Raw genomic sequence first — 21050 nt, forward strand, 5'->3', positions numbered from 1 at the left:
TTTAGAAAGTAATTATTAATGCAATAGTATTGCAAAGAGTTTTGTGTGTGTGTGTGTGTGTGTGTGCGCGCAAAATTATGTAATGCAATTTGTTTGAGTAATTAGTACAGTAATCTAATTATACTGTTGAAGACATAATTAGTAACTAGTTAATAGAGTAATTTCACAACACTGTGTGTATTTGTATATATATATATATATATATATATATATATATATGTATATATATATATATATATACATATATACATACATATATACATGTATGACAAGATGGTTCTAGAAGTTCACAGAACTGACTCAGCAACAGCGGAGTAAAACCGTTTCATCTGAGCATATGACATTATGAGTATCACAAGCATTATCGTATCACATATCTCATTATTTGAGTTATCGTATATAGCATTTTTTTTCAGTATCGCACAGCCCTAATTTAAACTGGTTAAATGTTTCAAGAATCTATACACCAGATTAGACATGGTTACACTACAATTGGAATTCCAGACAGGGTTTTCCCTAGAGACATATTGGGAAAGACGGACATTCCCTTTTGAGGTTAATCTGGTCTGATAATGCTCTAGACCACTGCCTCCATAAGCACTTTTAAATTACAGCTTTGTGATTATACAGTCTGCAGGGGAAAAAAGAAAACACAGATGCAAAAGATCAACAAATGCAATGTTTCCTTATATAAGTCTTGTATATGGAAAAGTACTGCACAATTTAAGGATTAGATTTACTTATTAATTACCGAGCAGCAGGAGTTCCTTTGCATAGTTATCATTAAGAGCCCTATTTCTAAATAAAAACAAAAGTGAACTGTAATAACTTCATATAAAAAATGCTCTAAAATAAATAAAAGCGAAAATGCAAATATACATAGAATAGTTTATTCAGCAGAAAAGAGAAACACTGTTGTTGACTACCACTTTCATGAGCAGTCTTTCAAATTTAAAAAAGATTGACCAACTTTAAATAAACATCAGCGCAAAATATATACCCTAAAATGTATAAATGTATCCTAAATCTAAATATTTAAGTGCACCCAACTTTTATGAAAGATATAGTAACCAAAAAGATAATTACTAAGGCCATTTTCTCAAAAAAAAAAAGAAAAGAAATATAAAACCAACAAAAAACAATTCTTCATATTAGGCCTTCATATGGCATTTTTTAATATTTGGCAGAAACCCACTGAATTAGGAGTCCTGTGTTAATAAACTAATGTTTATTATAACATAGGTTTATTATTTGTTCATTAAACAATTTTAAAAACATTTTTACACTTAATTTGCAGTTTCATTTTCCTTTGTCTGCATGTTTTCCAAACTATATATACATAATGTTTCTTTCTACCTTAAAAAGGTCTGAATATTGCAGATACATTTTTCTTATGCCCACTGCATAAACAGTGAAAAATATGATTGATGTACAAATATATAACATAGCATGGGAGCATGAGCAGCAGTCTAAATCCAAGATCACGTGTCACTTCTTGATTAACTGCTTTTGTGCCTGCTATACCATGCGTACCAACAATTCCTTTAAAATGGGAGGATTCTGAAAGACTATCTGTGTAGCGTTTTTGCAGAAGTGGAAAAGGTTTAATAAATCCATTTGTGTAGTGGATGCCAGACAGCATCAGACAGTCTCTCAACACACTAGAAAAAAACATTAAACACCTCTCTGTCTAAAAATAACAAGCTGAATGTTTGCACGACATTAAATAAATGTTGGGAGAAGGTCATAAGACTATTCGATAATGTAATCTTCCCCAGCTTGCAAACAGAATTCAGTTCTGTCAAACTTAGGCCTCAGTTTAGTCAAATTGAACAAGTACGGCAGCCCTTAGATGCTTTATCTTTCTTTTATTCCGATGGGAATCAGACATTTTATTAAATATTTGAATTCATGGCATGGCCCAGTGTTCTGGTAGTGTAGTGTCCTGTTAAGCTAAAGTGCTTTGAGTGGCAGTACAGGTGGCTGATATCACTGCTTGAGCAAATCTTTGAGCACAGCTCCACCGCTGGCCTCTGCCGACACAGGTACAGGTGTAAAGCTGGGCAGGGCGTCTGAGATGGGCTTCATAAGCAGGTGGCCCCCCACACCTGCAGTGCTGCCTGCACCTGCGGGATTGAGGAGAGGCACGGCTGCAGACCGGGGTGCCAGGAAGGGGTTTGAATCCCCAGTGCGCTTACCTGGGCCTGAAACACCTGAAAGAACACAGATCATAGAAATACAAGACCAGTTTCTACCAAGAAAGATAGTTATGATAATAACTATAGATGTGTTCAGACCAACAATGAATCGCAAAACGTAAAATCTAAAACCAGATGGATCTTAATTGGTTGGCAATGTGTGCATCGTTTATCAGGAGGAAAACATTTGTTCTGAAAGCCATTCCAACGATATTCTCCCTCTGTGTTATTATCATAAAACCTGTGTAGTGGACTTCCACATTTTTAAAGAACAAGAACAATTATTATAACTTTTTGGTTAACATCCCTGGTATGAATAGGCCTGACCTATAAAATGTAAAGGTTTTTTCTTTTTAATCCTGGACGCACCAATATTAAAATTTTGGCCAGTAATGATAAATTGAAAATCATTTTGAATTTTATAGCTGATAAATAACAAATATTTCATATAAAATTTTATACCATTTTGGCAAAATAAAAATAAAATATTTGTATAATATTATAAATAATAATATAATTATTTTGAATTAAATGTTTAATCTTTTTTTTATTGCAAACTATTTATCTTTAGATGCACTATGCATTTAATTAAACAGTGATACAAATAAATATATAACTAATTTAGTTATTAGACTAATAACAAAAAAAACTATTATTTTGTAAAGTTCAGTCAAATAAAATAAAAAAACTAATATGGGCTAATAACAATAATAATAATAAAAAAATAAATAATATGCTAACAATTTATTCCTAGGTTTTGTGAGACATTATACCTGATGCAGGTGTGCTTGCAGTACTCCGGCCAGGTGGGGGCGCACTCAGTGGCTTGATGTCATAAACAGGTAATTTAGGGGCAGGAAGGGCAGGAGTAGACTCCACCTCCAGGAACTTCACAAACATCTCAGAGAAGGACTTTAAAACACAAACATTAGTGTAAGAGGAAGATGCATGTGTATAATAATATGTGTATTTTCATGCATTTCTATGCATGCCTACCGAATTAAGGTTCTGTGCATGGGTAGGCCTTTGGGGAGTGTTGGGTACACTCTGAACAGCTCTGCCTCCCAGCCAACTCGAGACCCATCCGGTCATCCCGCTCTTGCCTTCTTCCTGTAACAACTGCAGAAATAGAGACCAGTAAGTCAGTAGGACAGTAGGTCAGAGGGAATGTTTGTGTGTGTGTGGTCTTTGGTTGTGCGTGTAAAAATCCCAACATAACTGTGTAAAGTTCAAAGAGGTACTGCTACAAAAATGTCCCTGTCCTCAAAGCACTCAGACCAGAGCAAATGAATGCAACCTTTGAAATAAAACCACTGAATCAGACTTTTCAACCAAAAAAGGCAGACTGGGATTATTTTTAGTTGTAAACACAGAGATCTTGAGTGGAAAACCTAATGTGCAGCATGAAAAAAAATGAAAAAGGTATGGAGTGGAAAAAGAAAATATGGGTTGAAATGGAAAGTGGATTGTGTGACCCAGAAACACACACACTCATATTTACTTTCCTTCTCTCCCTCTTTCTTTTCTGGGGGCTGTTGGGTAATTCTGCTCACAACTCGCTGAATAGTTGGGAGTCTCTCCTGCCAGACTCCAGTCTACTTCTATGGAATTGTGGGTAAGGAAATGGTTTTGGGGTAAGGTTGGCATGAGCCCGTCATCTAATTCATTCTTTGTCTCTTGAAGTCTCTAACTGCTGATTTCTGCCTGCTGTGATGTCTGTGTCTCATATTGTTTGCATGCTTTATCAATCCCTTATTTCTATCTGTCATCTGTAATAAGAACCATCAGGATTGGACTTGAAACATGTTTTTATGACAAAATTTGAATATACGAGCATACTAATGAAATATATTAAAAACTATTTTAATGAAAAACAAAATGTATGCAGGTGTGAGGGTATGTATTAAATTCTATAAGGTTGTGTTGTCTTATGTTAATAACTAATGATTTTGTTTATGCCCTTTTCTGGTCCTACTGTGAACAATTTATTATGCATGCTAAAACTAAAAATAATACTCTCTCTGAAATAAATGTCCATGTCACTTAGGCTGCTCAGGATATTAAATAATGTTATCCAATAGCCAAATAGCTAATTAAAGTTTAAGCAAACTTGCATTCCCATTCTGGTATGTAACGCCCACGTTTCACAGTCAAATTAATTCCCATTTGTCCATCACTGAATATCCAGCTTTACTTGGAAATAAAACACATTATGGAAGTAAAATGGGTTGCGAACAACTGGAGCACAATTTGTTGAAAAAGGAAAAACCCCACACAGATTTTGACCCTTCGAGGACAATAGCTAAAATGATTATGGCTTTTCCAAGAAAAAAAAAAAAGAAAGAAATTAAGCCACATCCTGCTTTATCGTCAGAACTGATCTGTTCCTGTTATTGAGAAAATCAGCCCCGCCAGGATCAAAACGGAATAACAGCAGTTCGAACAGAAAACAAATCAGCTCTATTAGTCAGTCTGCCAAATGAATGCAGTCATATGTGTGCAGAGTTTCCGGGGATGCTGATGTGACGACTAATGCACGCTGTCCTAACAAGACCAGAAACCTCTATACCCAGATTACCAGCGAGGACCGAATGCAACTCGAAACCATCCTTCAAAGGTCTCAAACCGAAAAGACTTTTTTCAACAAGACCAGGGTGGGCAGCTTGAGGTTTGTGCCAAATTAAACACATGAGGTAAGATGAGTGGAAAAATCTGATAAAAACCTTCACGCTGACATCAAACAGAGATAATTGGGGGAAAAAAAATTTAGTTAGAGAACCGAACATAAGGAGTCAGGAGGTCAAATATTAAACCCACACGTTTAACTGTCACGTTTCAAGGGTGAGACAATAACTGGAGCAGAGCCACATTTGAGAGTGATGAAAAGCAGGAGGAATTCCTGAATGGTGAATGGCTGCTCCTTCTCTCTGAAAAATTGGACTTGACAATATCTGGTGATGTAAATATATGCAGGCACATGCACATTTGCGAAGAGGAATACTTGAATTTAAAAAGTCAGTTCAAAAGGGAGGATTAAGACAAATCCACAGTTTGAGAAGCAGAGAGCGCTGACCCACCTCGGACACCTCATCTCGGTCCAACCCAAGCACATTACCCATAAGCCTCAGCACCTCAGAGCGCTTGTTTCGGGGGGTATGAAAATAGCCCAGGTAAAGATTCTTCATCAGAACCCTGTGTCAGAAGTAAATCATGTTAGATGATATTTCACAGGAACACCCTTTTGAAAATATTTGGATCTACATATGTATATATGAAATATGTTTCCAGTGCAGATGTGTTTTGGACTCACTTATCCACTTTGCCTTCGGTGCTGTTCAGGAGGTTCATCAGTTTTCTCTGAGCCTCTTCCAACATCTCCTGCCTCACATCCACTGCAAAGTACACGCAGGTACAAGTCTAAATATTTTGTGGTATTTTCCCATACATTACCGTCACAGTTAGGCTCGAGACTTATGGGCTAATTCATAAAACCAACACATTAATAAAAAACTATTTAATTTGCTTATGTCTGTCTGGCTTCTGTCAGATATGGTCTAAGGGTCCAAAAACTTTTCCTAAACACAATTATTTTTAATTTCTGGCAATGAAATTGAATAACTGAACTTTATACATATACACACTACAATTCAAAATCTTGGGTCAGTAAAACTTGTTTTTTTTTTTTTTGCAAGAAAGAAAGAAATTATTACTTTTGTTAAGCACAGGCATTCAATTGTACAAAAGAGACCGTAAAAATATTTATGTTACAATAAAATTGATTTTTCAAATAAATACTGTTCTTTTGAACTTTCTGTTTAACATAAAACCCTGAAAATGTATCATGGCTACCGTGGCTATCATGTCTGCTTTTTAAGACTGATAATAATGAGAAATATTTTTTGAGCACCAAATCAGTATATTAGACTGATTTCTGAAGGATCATGTGACACTGAAGATTTAATTAGTAGTAATGGCTAGTAAAAAAATCAGCTTTGCCATCACAGAAATAAATTACTTTTTAAAATATATTAAAATACAAAGCGGTTATTTGAAATTTTAATAATATTTCACAATATTACTGTATTCAGTGTAATTATTTGATCAAATAAATGCAGCCTTTGTGACGATAATATAAAAAATAAAAAAAATAAAAAAAGGCACATTATTATGCTGAAGTTCCTTATAAAGTCACAAGCCACTGGCAAGTAGGTTTTATTTCCAGACAAAGCCAATTTTACATGCACATACTGTGTTTGTGAGATGCAGACAGAGCTTTCAGCAGGAGGTGGTATATGACTTTGTTATGCATTAATGCAAACAGTAGAGAACAAGTGTTTGTACTGAAAGAATAAGTATGTGTGTCTGCAGCTTAACATAAACAGTAAAAACGGTGGTATGGGGTTCAGTGTGTCTGGGAATGTCTCATGGAGTAAAAACAAAGAAGTGTGAGAATATGACGTGCTCCAAATGCCTTTATCACAAACGCCCCTCGCTGGTCCAGACCTTTTGGCTCTTGAAAACCCTTCTCCTCTGAGACTGTACCTCCTGAGACCACACGAGCGGAGCGATAAGAAAGGGTGAGAGAGTTCCTGTCTGCGCTAAACACCCTGGAATGTCTGTCGGCTGCACTTGTGCTTTGCGAAGCAAAAATGAACCATTCAGTCTACAGTCTCTTCAGTCGTTTTTGACAGATGCAGTAAAAATCCCAACACTCATCTCTCAACCTCCTCTCCCTCTCAGACCAACAGCACCGTATTGCTGATTTGGGGCTTGATACGGACAGAGAAGAAAGGGATAGGTGAGATAGAAAGACAGTGTGGATGGAAAAAGAGAATCTTTGTCTACATAATTTGGCTACTGACATGCCATAAATATTATCTCTCTGACAGAGAGGAGATGTGAAGGAATGCTAAATATCTATACCATCTAGAGACTTGGCTGTTCTCTGCATCTCTCTTACAAACACAAACATGTGTGTTTCTTAATGTATGCACTGATATGAATCAAACTTAAACCACTACATAAAGCACAGTCTTAAAGAGTCAGATATAATTTAATGGTTCCTGATGTTCCTAGTCCCATTGACGTTCACGATTCTCTTCAGACATATGGTTTACAGCACTACAAATCTGAGAAAATCTCAGATAATGTGCCATGAGTTGTGAGACAACTCGGCTTGAGAGCTAGTCTTTTCGCAAAACACTTTTGTGGCGTATTTTAGTGTTTTATGGGATTGGGTCTACTGTAATGGATATGATACGTGCTGTGTAACACAGGTTCATAAGGGTAATTAGCAAAGTTACAAAATAGAATGCATTTTTTAATATATATTATATATATATATATATATATATATATATATATATATATATATATATATATATATATATATATATATATATTTTTTTTTTTTATTAACCTATAACCACAACATGAAATCATTATGCATTCTAAATCCAACTGAATGAAATAAGTTACAAGAATCAAACTGACCCAGCCTTAGTTTTTTTTTAGTTTTTGTTCTGTGGTTGATTAGTCTCTAAGGGCCATTTAATTTGAATTTCGTGTTTCTGTATTCTGCATCCTTCTTTATTAAAATAAATTCTGAGATTCTGAATCAGACTCAAACTGAATCAGGAAATAAATGCTGATACCCATCCTTTGTACTGCTATGATTGATTTATTTGAATTGTGTGTCAGCAAACGTCAAATGGGACAAAACCTTATTAAAATACTAACAACACAAAAATGAAGATGTAAATTAATAATTTTTCCATTAAATATTTATTATCTTTATTGAAATCACACAGACTATAAAATCCCAAAATAAATTGGTTTTAATTAATGTAATACATCAACAACTCGTTTATCAAAATTACTTTGACCTTAACCAAGAGAAAACATTACCATCTGAAGCCACGAGAGGGCGCTCTATGTTGCTCAGTGCTCCTGTAGTCTACACTGAAGACATCCCTCTCGAAGCGCCCTCTCGTGGCTGTAGATGGTAATGTTTTCTCTTGGTTCTAAATAAATGCGACTTATAGTCCAGTGCGACTTATATATGTTTTTTTCCTCATCATGATGTATTTTTGGACTGATGCGACTTATAATCAGGTGCGATTTATAGTCCGAAAAATACGGTAGTCACATTTTCATGCCCTTTTTTAATCGAGTAACTGTGCATTTACATTCCATCTCCGTTATCACGAAACCCACGACACAGCAAAAACAGCTCCGATCACAGCGATCTCCATTCACCGGTTGTTGATGGTTGAAAATGCAATAAATGAAGATGTAGCTTTCAACCACTTCAGAGTTCCTGCTGGCGGTGCGAATTAAACCAGGAAAATGTCCCAATTTGGGGAAATTATCCTCTAGGCACCACCATGCTGGCCAATTCCTAGAACTACAACCTAAAGCCCCTATCTTAGCCACTATGGGAGGCCTTCAAATCAAAACGTTGAGAACCACTGTCCATCATTTCTAGGAAGATTTTCAAGCTCTGATTTCAACAGTCATTCACCTGGTGACATTTGGCCTTACCTTGTTTCTTCAGATCTTCTATCTCTTCCTCTTTGAGGTCCAGCTGATCAGTGAGGCGAGAGGCAGATTCTAGAGCTGCGTTTGCTTCATCCAGATTTATCTAAGATTACACACACAAACACAGAACATTAACATAAATACTAGTGTCAAACACGGTGCAGAATGGACAGAGGTCTGTACATAAGTCTGTTAGGACTGACTTGCAAAGCAGCTGCCTGATCATGAAGATTTTCTGCTTTAGTTCTCCACTCTTCTTTCTCCCTCTTGTGTTTTTCCAGTTCTGCTGAGTACATGGCTTTTTCTTCTGTGAAGAGAGATACAAATGTCACCATCATTCAAGAATTATTGCAGATTCCTCTCTTAATCCAAACATTTTAAAAAATAAATATCTGAATATTACACTCCGATCTACATTTGTAATTACTTTAATAGCCTTCATTCCGTACAAGAAATACTTTTTCTCTTAATAAATCACAATAATACTGGAATAGCAAATAATGTGTGCACTCGCCTTGTTGAAACTGTTCTAGCACCATCTGCAGGTTAGAGAGTGACACTGCATACTGGTTGACCTGATCCTGAGAAGCACGGAGCTGAATAAGAGCTTCATCTCTCTGTCTGACAACACCATTCAGCTGCTCCTGAAGAGACTCCACCTGCAGGCTAGCCTGCTGACTACACACACACAGTTTGAGACATTAGTTAGGATAAACCACTATAAGTAATAATATATATACTTATAATATACAATGAGTATGTCCCAATATTTTCCCATTTCTTGTATCCATGTCAGAAAGAAAAACTTTCTGTGGGCCAAGCACAAATGAGTGCATCAGACCATTTGAAAAAAATGATAACTAAAGATATTTGTTGATGTTTTTAAGCAAAATGGTTGAAAACCCATAGATACAATTACTTGTAATGTGACAACTGCTTATTGGCCAATTACTTTTGACCAACAGGTTGTGCTGTCACCAAACTGATCTGGTGTTGTTAGTGTTGTTGGGTGACAATGACACAAAGTAGTAGTTCCCAATCCTGGCAGTGGAGGCACCCCAACACTGCATGTTTTACATGTGTCCTTAATCAAACACAAATTGGTTTGTCAGGGAAAGCAGACATGAAAAATATGCAGTGTTGGGAACCACTGTGCTAAAGCATTGTAGAAACACAGCCTCCGATCCAGTTTGGCATCATGCCATTAACATTTTATGATAAGTAATTATAAAACTGTTTGATCTGCCAAAGCATGGTAAGAACCAGACAAACCATCTAGAACTAAAACTCTAAAAGGGAGGTTTTTGGAACATACAAAACGGCAGGAAAACAGAAAATGATGCTATATGGTGTGACTGATTCAGTATGAGCTGGGAAATTCAGGAATAATTTAAAGGTTCTAGCACTTGTGGTTTCAAAAGTTATTAGCCTAGACATCAGTGCAAATTTGAACTATTGGTGGTGCTAGAGGGTTTGAGTTCGAGACTGCAGATTTGCTGTGGTTAATGTTGACACAGTCCTCTATCTTTGTCCAATTTCAGAACTTTCCTGCAAGTGGCTCTATGGGCTGCCATAGGTTCAAGAGCAGAAGTAGACGTCTAAAGACTCAAGAACAACAAAAGATTAGAGAGAGAAGGAGGAAAGATGACTAATGGATGTAATAGGTGCAATTGCATCTTTGGTGCTTAGCCCCAATTATATAAGCATATATGAGATGGAAACAAATAACAGTATAAAAAGAGAATAGTGAGGCTAGGAGAAGGATGCTGGAAGCAAATGCTATTGTTGTTTTTGGCATTTTTTGCCTTTATAATGGAAGAGAAATGGGAGATGGGAGGGGGGGTGTGGATATAGGATCCGGAAAGGTCCACAAGCCGTGACTTGAACTCGGGATGCCTGAAGCACAATGGCACTATATGTCGCGCTCTGCCAATGAGGCTATTGGCGCCAACAGCAAATTCTTGTTTTAAGCAAGCAATCACACCAACAGACTAAAACAGACCCACCTTGCACTCTCCACAGCACTGGAGGAAGATGTTAACCTTTCTTCCAGGAGAGCCACTCTGCGTCTCAGCTCTCCCTCTCTGTCCTCAGCTGCCAAAGCCTCACGTGTATACGAATCCTCAATCTCTAACAGGTGATTGCGCAAACGCTCCACCTCCTGCTTCAGGCGCTGCTCTTTATCTCGTGTGTGCTGTAACTATAGACAGAAAGTGCATGAAAGTACAGCAATTCTCCCAAATGAAAAAATATTTTTAATGGATGCAACTGGGTATTAAATTGAATTGGGACAAGGTAAGAGTTATTGTTTTCAATGTTTTAAGTAAGGCAATAAAGCACAGCAATTTAATATTGGCCTTTGCTACCTCACTCTGAAGAGCAGTCGTCTCCATTTGTTTTTGTTTGAGAGCCATCATCACTTGATCTCTTTCCTGCTGAAACAACACTGCCTTCTCCTGCATGGACTTAACTTCATTCAACAATTGGTTCAGCTCACCAGACTTACCCTGCAGCACAGACAAAGGCAGAATAGGTCAACTTCACAACACCTATAGAACTAGAACAGTCCAGAACAAGTTGTATGCCTTCAGTGGCATTAACATTATAAATGTGAATTGTTCCCACTGCAATTATTTTGGAGAGTGGGTGAACGAGAGAATTAAATGATAATAATAATAATTATATTTAAATAAAATTAAAAAATTACTACTGTTCAAAACTGGATGATAAGCAAGAATTTTGTTTTTGAAAGAAGTCTCCTATGCTCAATTAGGTTACATTTATTTAATGAAAAATACAGTAAAAACAGTAATATTGTGAAACATTACATCAAATTTAAAATAATATTTTTTATTATTTTAAAACGTTATGTCTTCAATGCTGAAATTCTTTGATTAATTTTTTTTTACATTTAAAAAAAAAAAAAAAAAAACACAAACAGACAAACCTGCTCTTTATCTTTAAGCATCTTCTCCATGGCAGTGGCCTTCTCATTTACAGCACTGAACTGAAACTCTCGTTCCCGAAGCAGCAGTGACACCTGCATGTTGGTTTCCTGCAGGGCACGGAACTCTGTCTCTTTCTCACGAGCTTTTGCTGCTATCGCTTCATTCTCCTCCTTTAACTTCTTCACATCGAGTTCCAGGATAAGGGCACGCTCCTTCAGATTTGTCACAGCCTGCTTCAAGACCTCGTTGTCATTTTCACGATTACGTAAACTTTCACTCACCTAGTTTGTACAAGAAAAAATATCACATTAGGTTAGATTTTTTTGAAGCTTATATCAAATTTTATGTGCAAACTTCTCTTCCTCAAATCTCAATACTGACATGTTACTCCTTCCAGCCATTCAACACATCAGAATTGTAAGTCACCTGAGAAAGTTGGTCTCCCTTGGTCTTAATGAGCAGATCTTTCTCTCTGAGGGAGCGCTGTAGTGATTCTTGCTTATCTCTGGCCTGCTTGAGCTCCTCTGCATGGCTTCTCTGCTCACTTTCAGACAGTGATGCAGAATTCGACAAGAGATGATTGTTTTCCTGCAGAGTTCTTATCATGCTCTCCTTCTCTGCTAAAATTATCTGCATTGACTGCAACTCCTGATCTAGGTTCTCATCTTGGCCTGGTGGTGCCCCCTTCAGGTTTGGAGGGGCAAAAGCCTGGGTGGCCATCATAGCGGAAGCTTCTGGAGATTGCTTGACACTGCCAAGCTTCCCAAGCAGGACGTCTTTGGTACTACTTAGCTGGCTGATGGTCTGCTGCACCTGTGCCAACTCTTGACCTAACAATCCCAACTTTTTCTCTTTCTGCTCATAGCTCTGAATAAGTCTGAAGTAATCCACCGAGAGCTTTGAGCTGCAGTCACTATCTGCAGAAACCTGTCCCTGCAGCTTGAGCAGCTCCTCTTGAAGCTGAGCAGATTCATGCTGCATGTTCCTCACAGTCGTGATCACCTGCTGCTTCCACTCCTCCATCTTCTTCACTTGCTGTTTGAGAGTGTCACGTTCTTGTAGGAGCTCCTCAAACTGGTTGCTGCTAACACCCACGGAGCCACCACTCACAGAATCGCCTGCACTAGATGTCTGGAGGACAGAGACCAGGGTCTGACATTTCTGAGTCAAGGCATCAATCTCAATATCCTTCTCACGAATGATGCGGGAGAGGTTCTGAATGGTCTCTCGAAACATCTCTTGACTGCCTGAAGGGTCGCTCATAGTGGAGAGACGCTGGTTTTCTTGCTGGAGCTTCAACAAGGCAGCTTCCTTGGCTGCAACAATGTCCATAATTCGATGGTAGTCTGAACGCAGCTGGCTGTTTTCTCTGGCCTTCTCGTTGAGCACGGCCAACACCTGTTCACGCTCCACCGCATACGCCTGCAACTGCTGCTGCATGAACACCACATCTTGACCATGGCCACCAGATACTCGAGCGTGGAGCGCCTGGATTTCTAGATCTTTTTGAAGCACCATCTGCGACAGTTTTCCCAGCTCATTTTGAGAAACCACAAGCTGGTCAAGTTGTTTGGTAAGAGACAGGTTCTTCTCATTTAGCTGGTTAATCTCAGTCTCTTTCTCCTTGATGCCTTTCACAAGCTTCTCAATCTCCACCTTCGAAAGGTCATGTTTCTCGTTACCGTTTTCGCCATTCAGCGACTGGGTCTTGTCTTCCTGTAGGATTTCTATGGACTGTATTTGACTCTGTCCTTGTGTGCTCAGGCCCTCCACTTCTGATTGAAGCCGAACAATCTCCTCATCCTTAGCAGTGATGAGTCTTTCGTAATTGAGTGAGCTTTGTTCATGTCTTGTCCGTGCTTGCTCAAGTTCACTCTGTAGCACCTGCAGAGAACGCTGGGATTGCAACGCTGTAGCCTGCTGCTCCTCTGATAATTTTCTCAATGATTGGACCTCTTCTTCAAGTTGATCTCTGGAAGCTTTGTGCTGGGCCACTTCAGTCTCAAGCTCTGTGATAATGTCCAGTGTCCGTGGCTCTGACAATAATGGCGCTCTGCTTTGCTGGTCCCTCAGATGGTCGATCTCTTCTTTTAGATGGCTATTTTCTTCCTTCATGGCTCCAAGCTGTTTGTCCTTCTCCTCCACCGACTTTCTTAGAGAGTCGCACTCATGAGTTGCTCCCAAGAACTTGCGCTCTAATTCCTGTTGTGCTTCTGCAGCTCGAGCTTTTAAGGTTTCGGCAAAGGCATCCTTCTCCTGCAAAAGCTCAGTGAGTTGATTTTGGCCTGCCACAGTGATGTCCAGCATCTCACTGGTGTCTCTGTGGTCAGAGACCATCTGCTCCATCTCACGCTTGAGCTCTGCAATTGAGAGATCTTTTTCCTGATTCAGTTTCACCATTCTCTCGTGTTCGGTCTGTAGCGCAGAAGCATCCAGAGAGCTTGCTCTGGTTAGGTCGTCGACAGTTTGTTGATACTGTTTGGCCTGATCTGATAGTCGCTTCTCAGTCTGGCTTAGCTCAGATTCTAACTGGGTCTTCTCTAGTTTCAAAGCTTCAATGCGGGTCTCTTTCTCCAGGGACATCCTGCTTAGAGAGGCTTGACCATCTTGGATCTGCTTTTCCAAACGGTCAATCTTTTCTAAAGCCTGAGTGCTCTCTTCTTTCAGCTTTCTGTTTTCAATTTTCAATTCAAAATCCTCTGAAACGGCCCTCTCGTAGGAGGTTTTTACTTCTGCTAACTGAATTCTCAAGTCCTGGATCTCTTTATCCCTTGTCTCAAGTACCTTCCTGTGTACCTCTAATGCATTTCCCTGCTCTCCAGAATGACTTATCTTCTCATGAAGTTCAGTAAGTTCTGTCTCTCTTTCCTGAAGCATCTTCTTGAGGTCAGAGGACTCCTGCCGCAGCTCTTTGCCCAGATCCTGTGACTTGCACAACTTTTCCCTCAACTCTTTTACTGTAGATTCCAGTTGCTGCTTTGCCATGTGCAGTTCATTCAAGGAGAAGGCACTTTGACTTAGCTTCTCCCCCTGAGCTTCCAGCTCCAGTTGAAGAGTACGTTTCTGGTCAAGGGAGGAGTTGAGATCTGACTGAAGATAGGATTTTTCCGCATCAGCCTGGGTTTTCTGCAGGGACAGCTGGTCCTTCACTGCAATAAGATGCTTGAGAAAGAAAACTGTTTAAGTATGAAGTATATCGACTCAAATTTTAAATACATTAAACAGATCCAATAATTGTATTCTGTCTAATAAAATTAATGCACTGGTTCAAAGAGAGTACCCGTGTGGCCTCTTGGTTCTGCTGGTCCAGTTCCTCCAGTTCAGCACTGAGTGTCTCTAAATCAAGATGGGCTTGCTTTAGAGCTTGCTCCCGTTGGACTAGCTGACTCTTTAGGTCTGAAACTTCCTGTGACAGTTCCATAACACTTTCTGACTCTCCTTCCTTCTGTCTCTCCTCAGCCAGGGTCAGTCTCTCAACTAATGCAAGCTAATGGAGAAAAAGAAAAAAAAGGTATTAAACTAATGTAAGTTAAGTGTAAATTTCCATTTAAATGATAACATGCAAATGTCCTTTCAAAAAGCTACTGAAATACTGATGGCCCCATATTCAAAGATTTTTTTTATTTGAAAGTTCAGGAAGAAACGGGTATTAGTGTGTACCATAATATTGTCAATATACACATACCTTTTCTCTCTCCACTTCTTCCTTCTCTTTCCTGATGGTATCAATGATGGTGTTGAGCTCCAGTATCTCAGCATGTTCTACTTCTGTAGGACTGCTCTGAATTAAATGAAAACATTTATTTATTTATTTTTTGTATTTGACACTCATCCCACACTTACATTATTTGCAACAAGAAAGAGTCCAAATACTTTCTTACTTTTGAACATTGTATCAATTGTTTTATATTTGAATCCTCAGCATGGATAAAAACATTAAATATTACTGGGCTACCAACTTCTAAATTGTAAGGTTTTTAGCAAATTTACCTCACTGAGAGTCCTCAATCTAGCCATCTCTTTCTCTGCACCTTAAATAAAAAAAAAATATATAAGAAATATGAGAGAGCAGTATCAGAGATTTTCCCCATTCAAGAACATATGATTCGATCATACACATTTTCTTGTGTTCTCTATACCTGCCAGAGCTTTTTTCAAGGTTTGTATCTCATTGTCATGCTGGGCTTTCAGCATAGACTTCCCTTCCTGTTCCTGTACTCGAGCCTGGAGTTCGTTTACAGACTTCTGAAGGCGACTGTAATTCTGCAACAATTCTGTATTTTCTGCTGTAGTCTCCTCCTTTTCCCTCTCTAGCTTGGCCTTCTGACGCTCTGCCTCCTCAAAACTGGCCAATAGATCTCTGTGCTGTTTGCGCTGAAGCTCTGCCTCCTCCTGTAAAGACTGTATGGTCGATTGCAACTCTTGAAGTTTGGCAGAGTCCTGTACTGTGGTTGATTTTTGGACAACACTTGCACCTTCTGAAGAAGAGGGATATAAACACAGCATTGTGCTCAAAATTCAACTGTTATTTTCAAACCTACCAAATACAAAACCGAACACGTTATCTGGATTTAAAAAGTTCAAAAATGTCCTGACTTTGATTTCTTATATCCATCAATGTTTCTCCTCACCACTTTGAAGCTGCTCCTCAAGCTCCTCGATTCTCTCCTCATACTCTGCCAGCTCCTCTCTGTGGCGTTTTGAGATTTCAGCCATTTTCTGCCTCTGGGCATCCTGCAATGCTGCCAGTTCATGCTGGTGCTCATCCACCTCCCGTGCCATTTCCTCTCTAAGCTCCTGATTGGGTCAGAACATCAGTTGGTTTAAAAACAGAACCAGATCCCAAGCACTGGCCAACAGGAAAGCACCTACTCTTTGTTACAGATGAAAAGGTTTTTCACCTTTATCATTCTTTGCATATTCAGAACTTCACCCTGGTCTCCGTTACCATCAACTCCCGGTAGCTTGGATGCCTGATGAATTGAAACATAAGCAAATATATAATAAATAATCTAGTTTATAGCTTATAGCTCACATTCTATAATTGTAAAATTAAAAGTGACCTGAGCAACTCTCCTCCAATGGGCCACTTCAGCTTCAAGACGATGCACCTCATTGGAAAGACGGTTAATTTCCTGCTGTGACCACAGGACATCACTGAGGTCCACCTCATCACCATGGAAGCCTTGATGGACAGCTGTAGAGCGGTGCAGAAAGGAAGACGGAGTAGTGGTAGTGGCAGCAGTGGTAACAGCTAGTACAGCAGCATCATAGGAGGATGAGCTGGCTGCAGCCTGAGCAGAATGTTGGAGTTTCTGAACCTCCTCCTGCAGACCGCTCTGACGGGCCTTGAGGTGACTGATCTCCACCTTTACAACAATAAACAAACACACAATATCATCAGTATGATTCTAAACTTTTGAAATTCTCCCACTATAATTAGATAAGTGCAATTCTTTTTTTGAGCCCAAACCTCTTTCTGTTGCAGGAGGCTTCTGTATTCCACTGACTGCTGTTTGACCTGAATCTCTGCCGCCTCCAGCTTCTCCTCCAGCTCAGAGTTTATTCTTCGCAAACGCTCATACTAAACCACACAAAGGCAAATACAATCTTAAAAATTTAATTGCAGATGTCAATGCACTGACAAAATGTTTTGAACAATTCATCCTTTAACTGATCAATCGGATCAAATGTGCATTTTTATTCATTAGCTTGGGTTAAACTAATTTTACTTTGTTGGATCAGCAGCTATGCTTATGATTTCTCTATTTTGTTTCTATGTTTTGCCACGGGATTTACATCCCATAATTTTCTGTAAAGTTGCTTTGTAACGATTTCTATTGTAAAAAGCGCTATACAAATAAACTTGAATTGAATTAACTGAATTGTGGTGCATAATTAGGCTTAAAAAAAAAACAATGTGTGCAAATAAAAAGTAGAAATGTCTTCATTTTCAAGCACACCGTCAAGGTCTCATGACAGAATTGAGAAATATCTTCAGCATTAGACTAATACTTTTTTCTGCTCTATTAATCACCTCTGATTTTTGTGTTGCATATAAAGTCTCCAGTTCTTGCAGTCTAGAGCTGGACACCTGCAGCTCAGAGCCAGCATCTGTAAGAAAGGAACATCATTTCTAAGTCTCTGAAAGAGAAAAAACACAGACTAACTACAAGACCGCACTGAATGAGAAGGTTAAAGATGAACAATCCTTGACAGGTGTATAGAAAGTAAAAATATCAAACTAAACCACCAAAGGCCTAGTACTACATTCGCATTTAAAGGACACATTATTCAATTGTTTGGTGACTGTTCCTTTAAATAGGCTACCAACACTGCAGGAGGATCAAGTTCGGTTATTTTAACCTAGCAGCTGCATAGCCCCAGCAGATATTACATATCTATAACCAACAAGTACACTTAAATAAATACAGACACCTAAGCAAATTACTAAAGCTATTAAAAAACACAATATAAACTAAACAGCTGAGAGTGAAAAAACAACAATTATAGGTAACAGCTTATTTTTCGTTGACAGTTTTTGTCCACAAGCTCTAAACAGTAAGGTTCTATTTCAACACACTTCAGGTTCACATGCCAAACGAGTTATTTACACACAAAGCATACTGTGTTTCAACCCCACTTGCAAATCTCATGTATGCAAACAAGAAAACATGAACTTATTTTCATTATTTAATGCATAAAATATGGATTTGAGAAAAACTAGCACAAACCGCAGCAGGTCTGAGGTTAAACACAGTTAGCTAAACTATCTCACTACATTTGGGCATTAAAGGGATAGTTCGCCCAAAAAAGAAAATTTGATGTTTATCTGCTCACCCTCAGGGCATACGAGATGTAGGTGACTTTGTTTCTTCAGCAGAACACAAACCAAGATTTTAAGCTCAAACTGTTGCAGTCTATCTAGTTAAAGCCTTTAACTAAATCAACTTATAACAATAATAGTGACAATCCATCTGAAGCTCTGTCTTTCTCAAGGGCACATTGCATGTAGGGGGTCTCTGTTGCTGTTGAAGAGGACAAACCCCTACCAGGTGTCACACCTGCCACTTCCAAACAGCCAGCCTAAAATCATTGCCAATATACCACTTGTAACAATTTACAATAAGTTTATATATGTTAAAAATAATTAATGCAATAGATGACATGAAATAGCAATAAACAATATTTTTTTATCTACTTTATTGTTATTTGTACATATAGGCCTAACTACTAATATATTTTTAACAATTAAAATTACAAATATTAACATTATTATTACTTAATGTACAAGGAATGAACAAGAATTAACAATAAATAATATTACAATGAGCCTTTGAGCCTTTATTATTAAATGCTGTTCAGTGCTTGCATGACACCTAATGTTAGCAAATATACCTTTTGGTAAAGCGGACACCACCTTTATATATATACTCAAGGTCTGTCTGCTTTGTTGGAAGCTGCTGATCAAAGTTCTCGTTGTGCTCTGTGTGTGTCTGTCCACTCCTCCAACGGTCAAACGGGGCATATTGTTAGTAAAAATAAATAAATAAATAAACTGTACTTCTGTGTTTGCAAAATTACTGAGCCAGATACAAGGAGCAAGGCAGAGATACACACCAAAGTGCTTAATATTAAGTGACCATTCATAAAAGAAAGAAACATCCAGCACTTTCTGGATTAAGGTCAAGTCCCTAAACTAAAGCCGAAGCTACATGTCTAATAGGGATTCAGCACCTGTATGCAAACAAACCTCTTACCCGGTCTTACTATAATTACTTCAGCATCATATGACATATGAAGAAAATTACAAGGGAAATCCTAAAGCGAGAGTTTAACCAAAAATTAAAACTCTGCCATTTACACACCCTAACATCTTGTTTCTTCCAAACTTGTGTGACTTTCTTCTCAAAAGGAGATAGGCAGAATGACAGGCTCTGTCATTATTCACTTTCATTACATGGAATAGAGGCTCCACTTCCCTAATATTTTCTTTTGTGTTTTTTGTGTTAATTTTCATTTTTGAGAGCACTTTCCTTATTTCTTCGACCAGATGCCAATGTAAACAAAACCACATCTTAAAAAAAACTACTAAAGTATAGTCACATCTCAACAATCAGACAATTAGCACATTAAACAGTGAGATTAATTTGGAAATATACAAATGAAGCATAGCTAGAGTCAGTATAGTCTACAGTTGTGATCACTAAATATAAATGTATAATAGACAATAATATAACAAAACAGTTGACAATACTGTACACACTGTAAAAGTACTAAATGTCTGTATGGAAAGTGAAATGATCTTGACTGTTGTCAACTCACCTCCCACTTCCTCGGCGCTTTCCAGCAGAATATCTTTGGTAAAATTAGAGATCTGGCCGGTGAAAGAAGACAAACTTCCCCCGACCTGACCCAAACTCTGACCCAGGCCAGAGCCTAACCCTCCCAGCCAAGACGACATGATTAGCCGAACCGGATCTAACCCTAAATCACCGACACGGGCCTCTCAGACACACACACAATGCGAGCGAGGGCTTCATGTACTCAAGATAATTAATAATAACTAGCGTTTTACCCTGGTTTGTTTTTCATATACGTAATAATAATTAATCAGCGGCGGATCCGGATTCCAGCTGGTTCAAAACTTCATGACATAAACAAAGACAAAACGCCGGGTTGAACGTGTTAAATCCACAGGAATCACGAAGACCTGGTCGACGGCTTATATCCACGTATGGACAGGCGTGTTTCTGGTGAGGGTTTGGTTTGGGTCACTGTGTTTTTAACGCGGGTTAAATGCCAGCTCGACCGCGGCCATCACAACCGGACTAATCATCCGTCAGCGGAGACGTGGACAGCACAGATGGATCATGGGACGGTGGAGGACCAACACAATCCAGCGCACTCTTTCCACGCCTTAACAGCGACTCCACTGGACAGAAAGAGTCCTGCATTCATGTGATAAACCACTCCTACTTTTGTTTTGGCCAAGTTTGTCTATATCTCTGATGCCATAATCTATTTTTTTTTGGGGGGGGGTGTCAAATATGAAAAAATTTATATATTATATAATGACTTTTTTATTACAATATTTATATTATAAGTATATTACATGCACTAGAACTCTTTTTAACAAGCACCATATCAGCATGAGAATGATTTCTGAAGGATCAAGTGACACTGAAGACTGGATTTAAATATAAATATAATATATAAAATATAGCTTTGCAACACAAGGATAACTACATTTAAATACATTAAACAAAGAAAAACTGTAATTTTTATTGTAAAAATATTTCACAATATTACTGTTTTTACTGTATTTTAAAATAAAATAAAATGCAGCCTTGGTGAGCATGAG

The 21050-nt window shown here is 38.3% G+C and overlaps 1 protein-coding gene across 1 annotated transcript; it reads right to left on the reverse strand.

Annotated features, from left to right (window-relative positions):
* Positions 1-876: 876 nt before the first annotated feature.
* trip11 (thyroid hormone receptor interactor 11) lies at positions 877-20575 on the reverse strand. Its single transcript, XM_026223535.1, has 22 exons — positions 20012-20575; positions 17724-17800; positions 17160-17270; positions 16750-17055; positions 16588-16659; positions 16318-16483; positions 15826-16164; positions 15677-15717; positions 15372-15467; positions 14967-15173; positions 12113-14848; positions 11686-11967; positions 11105-11245; positions 10745-10938; positions 9253-9416; positions 8942-9045; positions 8742-8841; positions 5509-5590; positions 5276-5390; positions 3195-3317; positions 2972-3110; positions 877-2213 (listed from the first exon to the last, which is right to left on the reverse strand). Exons 1-22 carry the CDS (start codon positions 20148-20150, stop codon positions 1990-1992), a joined length of 5958 nt encoding a protein of 1985 aa, XP_026079320.1. The 5' UTR covers positions 20151-20575; the 3' UTR covers positions 877-1989.
* Between the last annotated feature and the right edge of the window lie 475 nt (positions 20576-21050).

This window comes from Carassius auratus, chromosome 38, assembly GCF_003368295.1.
Source record: "Carassius auratus strain Wakin chromosome 38, ASM336829v1, whole genome shotgun sequence".
Classification (NCBI taxonomy): domain Eukaryota; kingdom Metazoa; phylum Chordata; class Actinopteri; order Cypriniformes; family Cyprinidae; genus Carassius; species Carassius auratus.